The 13,055-nt window shown below is 40.7% G+C and overlaps 1 protein-coding gene across 1 annotated transcript; it reads right to left on the bottom strand.

Moving 5' to 3' along the window:
• Window positions 1–3,522: 3,522 nt before the first annotated feature.
• On the bottom strand, window positions 3,523–7,890 carry LOC137345872 (probable G-protein coupled receptor 139). The gene is made up of 3 exons (XM_068009117.1): window positions 7,819–7,890; window positions 5,792–5,795; window positions 3,523–4,436 (listed from the first exon to the last, which is right to left on the bottom strand). Exons 1-3 carry the CDS (start codon window positions 7,888–7,890, stop codon window positions 3,523–3,525), a joined length of 990 nt encoding a protein of 329 aa, XP_067865218.1.
• Window positions 7,891–13,055: the final 5,165 nt, after the last annotated feature.

Genomic DNA, 13,055 nt, shown 5'->3' with positions numbered 1-13,055 from the left:
TTCAATCACAGATTCCATCTCTCCTGTGCTCGTTCTCCTCCAATCACAGATTCCATCTCTCCTGTGCTGGTTGCTCTTTCAATCACAGATTCCATCTCTCCTGTGCTCGATTCTCCTCCAATCACAGATTCCATCTCTCCTGTGCTAGTTGCTCTTTCAATTACAGATTCCATCTCTCCTGTGCTCGATTCTCCTCCAATCACAGATTCCATCTCTCCTGTGCTCGATTCTCCTCCAATCACAGATTCCATCTCTCCTGTGCTCGATTCTCCTCCAATCACAGATTCCATCTCTCCTGTGCTCGATTCTCCTCCAATCACAGATTCCATCTCTCCTGTGCTCGATTCTCCTCCAATCACAGATTCCATCTCTCCTGTGCTCGATTCTCCTCCAATCACAGATTCCATCTCTCCTGTGCTAGTTGCTCTTTCAATCACAGATTCCATCTCTCCTGTGCTAGTTGCTCCTCCAATCACAGATTCCATCTCTCCTGTGCTGGTTGCTCTTTCAATCACAGATTCCCTCTCTCCTGTGCTCGATTCTCCTCCAATCACAGATTCCATCTCTCCTGTGCTCGATTCTCCTCCAATCACAGATTCCATCTCTCCTGTGCTGGTTGCTCTTTCAATCACAGATTCCCTCTCTCCTGTGCTCGATTCTCCTCCAATCACAGATTCCATCTCTCCTGTGCTCGATTCTCCTCAAATTACAGATTCCATCTCTGCAACAATCACTGCTCCTGCGATCACAGATTCCCTCTCTCTTGCAAGCATCCTTAAAGCGGACTTTGGACGCCCCACTGGTCGTTTGGTCCTGGCTGCCTCACCGTACGGAAGGTCCTTGGGTATGTGCCCATCTTCGATTTTGCAGACATGTCCGATGCACTGGAGCTGCCTCTGTTTGGTTAGTGACAACATACTTGGGAGCTCTGCCTTTCAGAGGACCGTCAACATTTGTGATTTTATCCTTCCAGGATACTCCCATAAAGTGCTGCAGACAGTGAAGATGGAAATGATTGAGTTTCCTTTCCTGGTAGCTGTAAGTCACCTATGTTCCACAGCCGTACAGCAAGGTGATGAGAATACAGACCTTAAAAAACATCAGTTTGGTCCTAAGAGTCAGTTTGGAGTTATCCCATGTGCATTTCACAAGTTGGCAAAAGGTGGTATCTGCTTTCCCAACACATTTATCGAGCTCTGCATCAAGGGACAGATTGTCCCTCACCGTCGACCCAAGGGAGCAGAATACGCCAACCACTTCCAGTGGGGTGTTATTTCGTGTGACCAAAACATGGAAGGAGACACACGAAAAAGGAATATGAAAAGAAACTTGCAGGAATCTCAAAATCAACACAACATCTAAAAATTGAATTAGGAAAAAGAGGATGGTCAACAGCAATGTGGGTCCCTTGGAAACGGTGATGTTGTCAATCAAAATAAGGAAATAGCAGACCTGTTGAACAATTAGTTGGCCTCAGTATTTACAGTAGAGGAAGAATTCAGCATTCCAGCCATCTCAAGGAAACTATTATTGAATCAGGGACAGACACTTAACAAAATTACGTGAGTAATGATGGAGAAATACATGGCACGAAAGAGGGATAAATCCCAGGACTAAATGGTTTCCATTCCATGCCTTTAAAATAAATAGGACAAGACATTGCAGATGCCTGAAGTCTCATTTTCTATAGATCTTGTGATTTGGAATGATCGTTTAGAATTCAAAATTGCCCATGTCACTCCACTATTTAAACAATGTGACAGAGAAAAAAAAAAGGGTTATCGACCAGTTAGTCTATCATTTGTTATCCAAAAATACTGGAGTCCATAACTAAGGATAGGGGTGAATGAACACCTTGAAAATTTTTAGCTGATCAGAAAGGGCCTGCAGGGATTTGTGAAGAACAGATTATGCCTAAGGAATCTGATGGAATGTTTTGAAGATATGACAAAAGTAGTTGACAGGGGAATGTCTATGGGTGTTATTTATCTGGACTTCCAGAAGGCATTTAATGAAGTCGCTCATAAGAGACTATTAGCTAAAGTTGAAGTCATGGGATTGAAGACAAAGCATTGATGTCATTAGGAAATTGGCTGAATGGAAGGAGCCAGAGAGTAGGTATAACAGGCATGCACTCTAATTGGCAGGATTTGACCAGTGGGGTCCGGTAAGGATCTGTGTTGGGGCCTCACTATTTTAATTCATGACTTAGAAATTGGGATAGAAGACAACCTATCCAATTTTGAAAATGACATACAGATAGGCAGCATTGTAAGCAGTATAGCTGGAAGCTGAAAATTTCAAAGAGATATTCATTGATTAGTTGAATGGACAAAAGTGTGAAAAATGGATTCCAATATAGGCAAATGTGAGATTATCCCACTTGGACCTAACAAAAGGATGAAAAAAGATAAACAGTGCATGTCCAGAGATACTTGGTGTCCAGGGACATATAGTGTTCGGACCAGGTCCAGAAAATAGTCAAAAGGTCTACCAGAATGCTAACTTTTATATTAAGAGGAATACAGTATGAGGAGGTAGATGTCATGCTTCAGTTATACAAAGCATTGTTCAGACTGCATCTGGACTACTGTGACCAGTTCTGGGCAGCATACCTTGAGAAGGATATAGGAGGGAGTACAGTGTAGGTTTACCAGAATGATACCTGTATGTTAAATGGCTAAATTACAAGGAGAGATTACAAAATCTAGGGTTGTATTCTTTGGAGTTTGGAAGAGTGAGCGGTGGTTAGATCACAGTTTCCAAGGCATTAACGCAACAGATAAGGGAGATTGGTTATAGTTGATGAGTCTAAGACTTGGCGTTATCATCAAAAATTAGAGCCAAATCTTTCAGGAATGAAATTAAGAAATAATTGTTCACACAAAGAGTGGTAGAAGTATGGAGCTCCCTTTCATAAACAGCAATTGATGTTGGATCAATTGTTAAACTGAAAACTGAGATTGATAGATTTTAGTTAGTCTAAGATATTAAAGGATATGAGGCAAAGACAGGTATGCAGAGTTAGATTGCAGATCAGCCATGATCTCATTGAACAAGCTCGAGGGAGTGAATGGCCTACTTCTGTTCCTTGGAGACGGGTGATTTCGGATTAGCCACCATTAGGCACCTCTCCCGATTGTCCCTCGCTTTGAAAAGGAACATTAGGAGAGGAATATAACAGCTCACCTGCTCTGCCATATCACCAGTATGACACAATCACCAAATGTAAATATTACAATCATTGAATGCAATGGGAAGTAAAATAAGACAGATATTGAAACAACTCATCGATCTGCAATCACTCATACTGCCATTCTGCCCCAAACATGTTTTATCCCCATTGGAATCTGCCTGGTTTCAGTCAAGTGACACATTCCATCACTAAATTGGTTTTCTTACGCATTAATATGTAGAGAGAGACTGCCAGGAAGAGGGAGAACTACAGCGATAAAGTGCTATATAATTATCTATGGATTTAGAGAATATATTGTGATCTATGTTGGCTGAGATTAGATGACATTAAGTTTCAATTTTTTGAAGCCACGAACTTAGAGTCAATGGATATTTAATAATATGCTTCAATTCCTCTCTAAATTTAGCCTGAGCTACTGCATAGATAAATGTGTTTGTGCATGAACTCAAACACTGAAGCATATATCCAGTGTGCTCCATAATGGCAAATGGATCATTATAATCTGTGAGCATAAACTGAATGCCTGCAAATTGTGTACATACATAATGTACAAAAGTTACCATCCATAACAGTATAAAACAGCTAGAAATGGCCAGCAGTAATATGATCGATTTCCTTCGGTTCTCCATCTCTGGATCACTGTGATTCTCATTATTGTTATTTCTCCGGAATCCTCTTCTCAATCTATTGGCCCGCATAATGTACCTGATGGTTACAGCATTGAGTAACACAATCAGCACAAATGGTGCAAAGGGTGTTAATGTAATGTCAAAGAAGAAGTATGCTACCCATATAGGCAAATTAGACAGGCTTGATTTTACATTGCAGAACCACGCAATGTTGTCAATAATTTCCAAGTGTTCGTTTTCAAAGTAAATTGGAATATTTTCTACAAAACTCAGTCCAAACACAGCCACTGTAACTATGGCTGCGGTTCTTTCAGTGCAATATCTTACTCTCAATCTCTGGCAACAAATGGCAATGAATCGATCAAAAGTGAAAGCAACAGTTAACCAGACAGAGCAATCAATGGCTGCAAAAACCAAGGCGATATTGAGACTGCAAACGGGAGTGTAATCCAAGAACGAATATGAGAAATACATGTCATTAATCTCATAAAATATTACATCGAATATTATCACGAATAGATCTGCCGCTGCCATGGCCACCAGGTAATGAGTGATACATTTAGAAAGTCCGCATCTCCCACGGGACAGAATCACAATCGCCACTAGATTACCTACAAGAAAAAGAGAATACAAGGGAAACTATTAATTGCATTCAATTCACAGGGGCAGTCAGTTTAAGAATATGTTATACGGAAATTAACTAAATCTTTTGTGCATTTACTCAACTCAGTTTCCTTTTGCTTTGGGTGAAATTTGTCCCAGGCGGTGGCGCCAAACTGACTCTGGAACCGGTTTCATAACGCGACCAGTTTATGTGGACCTTAAAAATAATTAACTGCAACAGAATGGAGAGACATTTCTCAGGTAACCCGGTGCACACATACAATGCGGTGATCATTCTCACTAGTGCACCTTCCATACAATTAATGAGAACACACAAGTAAAGTGAGATGACCAAGGGGCAGTTCTTGACTTTGTGCAATAGTCTAAACGGATGATAGCGTGTCGGCAATCTATTGTACAGTTCTCCCCATTTTCATTTCCATTGACTTCATTGGAAATAAAATTCGAGAGAGATGTAAAACTGGGAAATAGTGTAAAATGGACGGTATTGGATCAGCTCCCCATTATCATTCTCTAACCGGTTTTTTATTTCCATTGAACGGAGCAGAAATAAACATCAGGCGTCCCATCAGCCAAAGTGAAAATTGCCCCAAATGAATCAGTAAATCCACCAATCACATAATTAACAGACCAGTCAATCACTGAATCATCCAAACAATATTCATAACCTTGTCAAATACTAATACAGATGCTTGGGTATGTCTTGCATGTGTTTTAAACGGCTATCTGAATATCCCACAGTTAGGCAGAATTTTATAAACTCGGTAAAATCTTGGCCATTAAGTCTTTTGGACTAAACACTTGACTCGCGCCTAGAGATGGACTGCATCCAATTTATACCAGGGACGATTCATTTTATTCACTGCCCAATTTATCTCGATGCTGAACCATCTTAAATGCTCAGTCCACAGTTTGTTAACATTCGCTCTTTTCCTGTAATGTCTTGTACTGGGGGCTGATCCGCCACTCATTCCGGTGCTCAATGTGGGACGATGATTTCTTTAAAATTGTACAGCTCCGGCCGGCCGGCCGACCTTTTCGGTTGCCTTTATTTATAAGGTGCATATTTGTACAGAAACAATAAAGAATATCCGAGAACAGCAATACAAATAGTCAACCTGCACATTATATTAGACTATTGCAAACAGCAAGACTTGACCCAGGTTTTAGAGTTTTCCTGGATAATTGAATTAGCTATTTGAGAAATGTAACAGGAGCGTATCTCCCCTTAAGGAATCCCATTTCATTTCCCTGTTTTGTTAGATAAACCAACTTGAAGTGCAACCTGATCAAAGACAGAAACCATCCTGATATATCAGGCTTCCCACCAGGCAGTCTTCACCTTGCTGGGACACAAGGATGAAAGACAATTTGTTAAGTTATTATTGAGTGCGCTTTCCTGCCAGTCTGATTCCTTGAGTTGGACCAGCTGTTGCAGAATGAGGGTTTTCCCACAAGTGTGGTTTGAGAGCACACTTTCCTATCCCAACTCATTGGATGAAAGAACCATCTCCAACAACATTCCTAAATGCTAAAATTGCACGAAAAATATATTATTTTACAAAAGCTACAATTACAAACAAACTCGAAAATTTACATTGAAGGGAAATGTGGCAACGGAAAATCATTCTGTTCACGACTTTGGAAAATAAATCCCGAAAATGTACTAGATGTGTACTGTATTAGATAGTATATCAAAGTCTGTATTGGGAACAGAGATATTGTAAGAATCTTGGGCATTTTATTCGGCATGAACGACATTATATAAATGTAAACTATTTTCATTGTTATAACATAATTGAACACAGAATAATTAAATTATAATACCCAATAACGATTCGAACAACCAAATTGCAGGACGACCATTGACTCCTATGTAACAGAGGTTTATTCAATGCAGCATATTCATGAAAACTGAATGGCACCAGTTTAATATTCTGTAAACTGTTGTTTACATATAAATCAGGCCCACTGAGCTAACTGTATTAAAGCCATTTTTTTCCTAATCCACTGACAATAGTTAAAACTGTACATCTGGACAGATGACAATACTAGACTGACAGCAAGCACACTCTCATTCTGTAAAACAAGGAATAACTGATTATGGTAACTTACAAGGAACACCAACCAGGGCAAGAAGCGGATAGTAAATTTCTTCTATCTGTGGAATTATAAATAGTCCCATTTTCTTAAAAACGAAGCAACCTCTTGGTGTGATTGACACACTAATGAGATGTATTGAACTGAGCCCGATTTATACTTTTGAGAAATGTCAAGTGAGGCAATTAGGTCAGGCAATAACTGGCATTAGTTACAGCCACTTGAACAAATAGGTTAAGCAGCAGTTTGTACTCCAATGCTCAGCGGGAATAGAAAATTGTTATTTACATTTCGCAGTGGCAATGAGGAACACCAAGGAGAGAATATTAATTTAATTAGTTTTGAAATGTTCAACCTTTTTAAAGTTGTAGTTACTGAATCATTGATCATGCCAATTCAAACAAATATATTCATTAATATGCTTTCAGACTGGAAAATACACATATGTTGTATTTGACATTATAAATGTTTGTTTGTGAAGAAGATTAGCACTGTCAATTTTTGCAGATGTATAGGAACTGAATATTCACTGAGCAAGTGGTACACACTTGGCTTATGTCATCCCAGATGACAGAATTGGGCTGCAAATTTATGATTGTGCCCAATTGGAGCAGGACCTCCATCTGTCTTAAATAGCTTGCGGGAAGCTCAAGAAGATACGAGGGAGGGAGGCAGTTCTCACGATGGCAATCACATTTTGCACCAGAGCCCCCTATCACTCAGGCACCTGAACACTGAGTGAGCCTGGTAAACAGATCTGCTCAGCAGTGCAATTTAGATCCAGTTGGAGAAACAAACCTGTGTGCTGGACCTCCAGTGGGACTATTAACACCAACGCTATTACTATCGACTTATTAAAACTCCTTAAATAAACAGGTCCAGCATTCAAGATGCGACTATTGTGAGGATGGCTACAATTGGTGGTATTCAAAAGAGATAGCAGCAACATCCATTAGATACTAAATAACATGACCTGAGAGACAATTTCCTCAAATTCAATCTAGGGGATTTGCCAATAAAATCAGGATAGACTTTTTCACACAAAAGATAGCGGAACTCTCAGTCAAAAGGCTGTGGATGCTGGGCCTCAACTGACATTTTTAAAGACTAAGACCAATGGATTCTTGCTTAATATGGGTATCAAGAGAAATGGAGTAAAGTTCGTGAATGATATTATAATATAGTAGAGGTGATGTGCTGATCAACCATTATCCAACTGAATGGCAGAACAGAGTAAAGGAGATGAATGACCGACTTTTGTCCCAATACCTTAATCCAATATAGATTCTGAATTATCCTTTTCTCATTTCTGTTGATTTCTAGTTTGTTTAAGCACTCCATTATTTTCTGACGGTAGATGCTATCAAATGCCTCTCATTGATTATAAAGCATACATTCACAGTTTGTTTTTGCACTTCCAGGTGTCTTCCAATAACTACTTTCAAGTTAAAGATGTTCCTTTCTTTGATTTGAATCCTGACTGATTATCATCTATCTCTGCTTCTATAGACTGATCATTTCTTCCCAAAATGATTATTGGTATCATTTTCATCACAGGGCTCAAGAAGCTTATTGTCCTGCTCTCTGAACGCTCTCGGGCTTTTGGTTTCTTTGGCAGCTTAATGAACACCGGCTGCATCAGATCTTCATGTAAGAATCCTGTTCTGTAAATGTTGTTGCAGTCTCAATCAGTATCTCAATGTTAACATCATTCGGGGCTTTCAGGCATTCTGTTGGTATCTCATCGATTCCAGGTTCTTTCTTTGCTCTCAGCTTGTTGATTGCTGGACTGACTTCTGCTTCTATTATCTCCAGTAATTCTCTTCCTTCTGATCATTCCAATTCACATCTGTCTTCATCATCATACAGCTCTCTGAAGTACTTCACCCATCGTTCCTCTGCACTTTCTTTTTCGAAGAGAAGTTCACCTTCCTTGCTCCTCATACAGCCATTATTTGTAGTTATTCTTTACTTCTTATCTGTCCCCGCTTTAACTTTCTCATGCAATGCCCTCATGTTATGCCTTTTCTCCAGTTCTTCTATTTCCACGCAGTAGTCTTCATACCACCTTTCCTTGGCTGCTCTACAATCTTTCCTGATCTGCTTTTTAATTTCACCATATTCATAATTATTCTTCTTATTCTGTCTCTATTTCTCAATCATATCTAGTATTTCATTAAGCATACACTCCTGGTTTCCTCCTCTCTTTTTTTTCGGGACCATCTCAGTTTTTGTATGTTTTATGCTCTGTTTCAGCCTTTCCCAATGCCTTTCTGTTGTTTTCTCCTCACTGAGATATTGATCTGTCACTTCCTGAAGTATAGCTTCATACCTGTTAGTAACCTCCACTGTGTACTTCTTCACCAGATCTTCTACTCAGTCTGTCCAGGTTAACTTGGTCTTTCATGGGATTTCTTTTCACGAGTTTCAGCTTGAACTTCACCTTCACTATAAGCAGGCAGTGATCTGAATTGTTGTCTGCCGCTGTGTAAGTGAACGCATTTTTGACGCTGTTCTTGTACCTTTCATTGATCATCAGAAAATCTATTAGATTTTTGTGAACATCTCCTGGAATCTTCCAAGTGTACAGCCTTCTTGGATGTTGTTTGAACAATGCATTCAAGATGAACACGCTGTTTTCCTCAGGGACTGTATCAGGGTATCAGGTGTTCAGCTTCGCTGTTCTTCGTTCCTAGTCAAAACGCTCCTATCACTTTTCCATGCCTCTCTCCGCCAACTTATGTGTTCAAATCACCAGTGACTAGCAAGATGTCTCGACTCTTCACATGCTTCAATAAGTTTTGCAACTCCTCATAGAATACTTCCACTTCTTCATCACTGTGATCCTGGTGGGTCCATACAGTTGTAAACATGCAATATTCATTGCTTTCCCTTTAAATTCTGCCATAATCACTGTCTCTGATATTGATCAATATCCCGGCATAGTTCTTGCTACCTTCTTTGTCATCATTATTCTGATTCTATTCCATGTTCACTGCCACCTGAGAAGATCATAACCTGATTTCCTTTGCCAATCCTACAATGTTGATGTTGAGTCTTAACATCTTTCATACAGTTGTCTATTTTACCACTCTGATAAAGTGTCTTCCCATTCCAAGTTTCAATTTTCAAGAGTTCTTGTCTGGGTTTGTGAGTAGAATCATTAGATGGTAGTCTTTCTTCGGGGTTTGGGTTGCCTTCATCATTCACCCAGCTATTCCTAGTTCCTAGCAAATCCTTTTCTTCCCCACTCCTATTTACAGTAGACATCTCCTCAGGGGCCCCAGATCTGCTTACATCACTACTGCAATAGTAGATTCTATGACTAACTAAGGGGTAATAGTTGTTGAGTATTTGACTCTTGCAAGGCGACTGGCCATTTGTCCTTAAGTGTCATGACTCTGCCCTAGATATGTCGGACATTATTCATGAGTAACTGCCTCTTGATAACACTGCTGATAACACCTTCCACAACTTGATAATACTTGAGAGTAAACTGATGGTGTGGTAATTAGGCAGTTTGTTTTAAATGGACAGAACACCGCTGGGTAATTTTCTACTTTGTCAGGTAGATGCCAGTGTTGCAGCCATACTGGACTAGCTTGGCTGGGGTGCAGGTAGTTCTGAAGAACAAATCTTCAGTACTACAGCTGGGATATTGTTGGGCCCATAGCCTTTGCTATGTCCAGTAAACTCAGCCATTTCTTGATATCATGTGGAGTGAATCAAATTGGTGGAAGACTGGCATCTGTGATGCTGGGAACCTCAGTAAGAGATCGGTGCAAATACATCAGCCTTGTTTTTTGAACTCACGTGCTGGGCTCCGCCATAATTGAGGATAGGGGTGCTCATGGAGTGTCATCCTCCTGCTGTTAGTTGTTTAATTGTCTACTGCCATTTTTGATTGGATCTGGCAAAACTGCAGAGCTTTGATCTGATACATTGCTGCTCCTTCCGCTGTTTAGTATACATGCATGTAGCTCCTGTGTTGTAGCTTCACCAGGTTGGTACCTCATTTTTAGTTTGCTGTGTGCTGCTCCTACCATTCTCTCCTACACTCATCATTGAACCAGGGTTGGTCCCTTGCCTTGATAGTAATGGTATAATGAGGCAATGCTGGTCCACAAAGTTTCAAATGGTGGGGAAATCCAATTCTGCTGCTGATGGCCAATGGATGCCCAGTTTTGAGCAGCTAGATCTGTTCTGAGTCCATCACTTTTAGCACAGTGGTAGTGTAACAGAATACAATAGATCTTGTCCTCAATGTGACGATGAAACTTTATTTCCATAAGGACAGTGCGGTGGTCCACTCCAACCAACATTGTCATGGACAGATGAAAATACAACAGTAGGTTGTTGTGGACGAGGTCAGCTAGGTACTTTGCCTGTGCTGGTTCTCTCATTACCTGCTGCAGGTCTAGTCTGGCAGCTATGACCTTCAGGACTCGAGGAACTCAGTCACTCGTGGAGCCGTGCCACTTTTGCTGCTGGACATTGAAGTCCCTCACCTAGAGTACATTCTGTGCCCTTGCTACCCTCAGTGCTTCTTCCATGTGGTGTTCAGCATGACGGAAAATTGATTCCTCTGCTAAATGAGCATGGTAGTTGGTAATCAGCAGAAGCTTCATTGCCCATGTTTGATCTAATGCCATGGGAATTAGATGCAGAGTCAACATTGAGGACTCGCAGGGCCACGACCTCCCAACTGTATAACTTTGCTGCCAGGTCTGGTTGTTCTGTCCTGCTGGTGAGTCAAGACCAAGCTGGGGATGCTGATGGAGAAGCCTGGGATGTTGTCTGAAAGGTATGATTCTGTGAGTATGACAATGACAGGCCTTTGCTTAACTAGCCTGTGAGACAGGCATTGAACACAAAAGCATATAAGTTATGCTGAACCTTTATAAAACTCTGGTTAGGCCCCTGTTGCATCAAGTTCTTGTCACCACACTATAAGAAGAATGTGAGGGACCATGAGAGGGCGCAGAGGAGATTTAACAGAATGGTTCCAGGGATGGAATATTTTAGTTACAAGGTTATGTTGAAAAAGCTAATTTTGGTCTCCTTAGAACAAAGGAAATTGAGTGGAGATTTAATGGAAGTGTACAAGATTATGACAGGTTTAGTTAAGCTGGACGAGGAAAAGCTGTTCCCATTAACAAATGGTACAATGTCTAAGGGACACAGATTGAAGGTTTTGGGCAAGCGATGCAGGAAGAATATGAAGAAGCATTTTTTTTTCCACTGCAGTTGGTAATGACTTGGAACTCGCTGCCCACAAGGGAGGTGGAAGAGGAGATGGTCAATGACTTAAGAGGACGTTGGATGGCCACCTGAGAGAAATAGACTTTCAAGGCTATGGGAATCGGGCCAGGGAGTGAGACTGGCAGCATAGCTCTGTGGAGAGACTGCATGGACCCAATGGGCCAAATGGCCTCCCTCTGTGCCACAAATGACTCTATGAACAGTTATCTCAATTTTCACACAAGTCACCAGATATTACTGAGGAGGACTCTGCAGGGTCCAGTGGGCTGGGTGTGCCTTTGCTGTATCCGGTGCTTCGGTCGATATTCGGTGGTCCATCTGGTTTTATTCTCAGTACACTTCTTCGTTTCAGTTTGCTACAATTGAATGTCTTGCTAGGGCTTTTCAGAGGGCAGTTGGGGTCAGGTGTCACATGGAGGCCAGAGTGGGAAAGGATGGCCGCTCTCCTTCCCTTCCGGAAATTAATAAAGCAGATGGGTTTTTATGACAATCTGGTAGTTTCATGACCAACGTTACTGATGTTAGCATTGTATCCAGATTTGATTTAATTAATTCAATTTAAATTTGAGCAAATGTCTCTGGGTCATTATTCTAAGTCTCTGGATTACTGGACCAGTAACATATCGTTACCCAACTACAAGGATCAGTGCTTAAACCACAACTATTGACAGATTATATCAATGATTTAGATGAGGGGATCGAGTGTAATGCATCCAAGTTTGCTTACGATGCAAAGTTAGGTGGGAATGTAAGCTGTGAGAAGGATGCAAAGAGTTTGCAAAGGCTAAAGACAGGTTTAGGCATGAGCAGGAATGTGGCAGCTGGAACATAATGTGGCGCAATGCAAAATTCCCCACTTTGATAGAAACTTAGAAAAACATAATATATTTTAAATGGGGAAGGACTGGGGAATATTGTTTTCAGCATAACTTGGTAATACACGAACCCAGAAGTTTAACATGAAGGCACAGCAAACAATTAGGAAAGCAAAGGGTATGTTAGCATTTAATGCAAAGGGATTGGCGCATAATGGTGTAAAGTCTTATGACATATGTATAGGAATTGGTGAGACCATACCTGGAGTATGGTGCACAGTTTTACTCTCCTTACCTAAGGAAGGACATACTTGATTTAAAGGGAGTGAAACGAATGTTCACTAGACTGATTCCTGTGGGATGGGATTGTCCGATGATGAAAGAATGAATTGAACAGGTGAATAAAGAAAGATCACACATGACTGATTT

Source organism: Heterodontus francisci, chromosome 29 (assembly GCF_036365525.1).
Source record: "Heterodontus francisci isolate sHetFra1 chromosome 29, sHetFra1.hap1, whole genome shotgun sequence".
Classification (NCBI taxonomy): domain Eukaryota; kingdom Metazoa; phylum Chordata; class Chondrichthyes; order Heterodontiformes; family Heterodontidae; genus Heterodontus; species Heterodontus francisci.
Note: the sequence above shows the minus strand (reverse complement) of the source record. Positions and strands in the feature narration are given on the sequence as shown.

Excerpts from the sequence above, each read along its gene's own strand:
- LOC137345872 (XM_068009117.1), bottom strand. The coding sequence starts at position 7,890 with ATGGAGTGCTTAAACAAACTAGAAATCAACAGAAATGAGAAAAGGATA.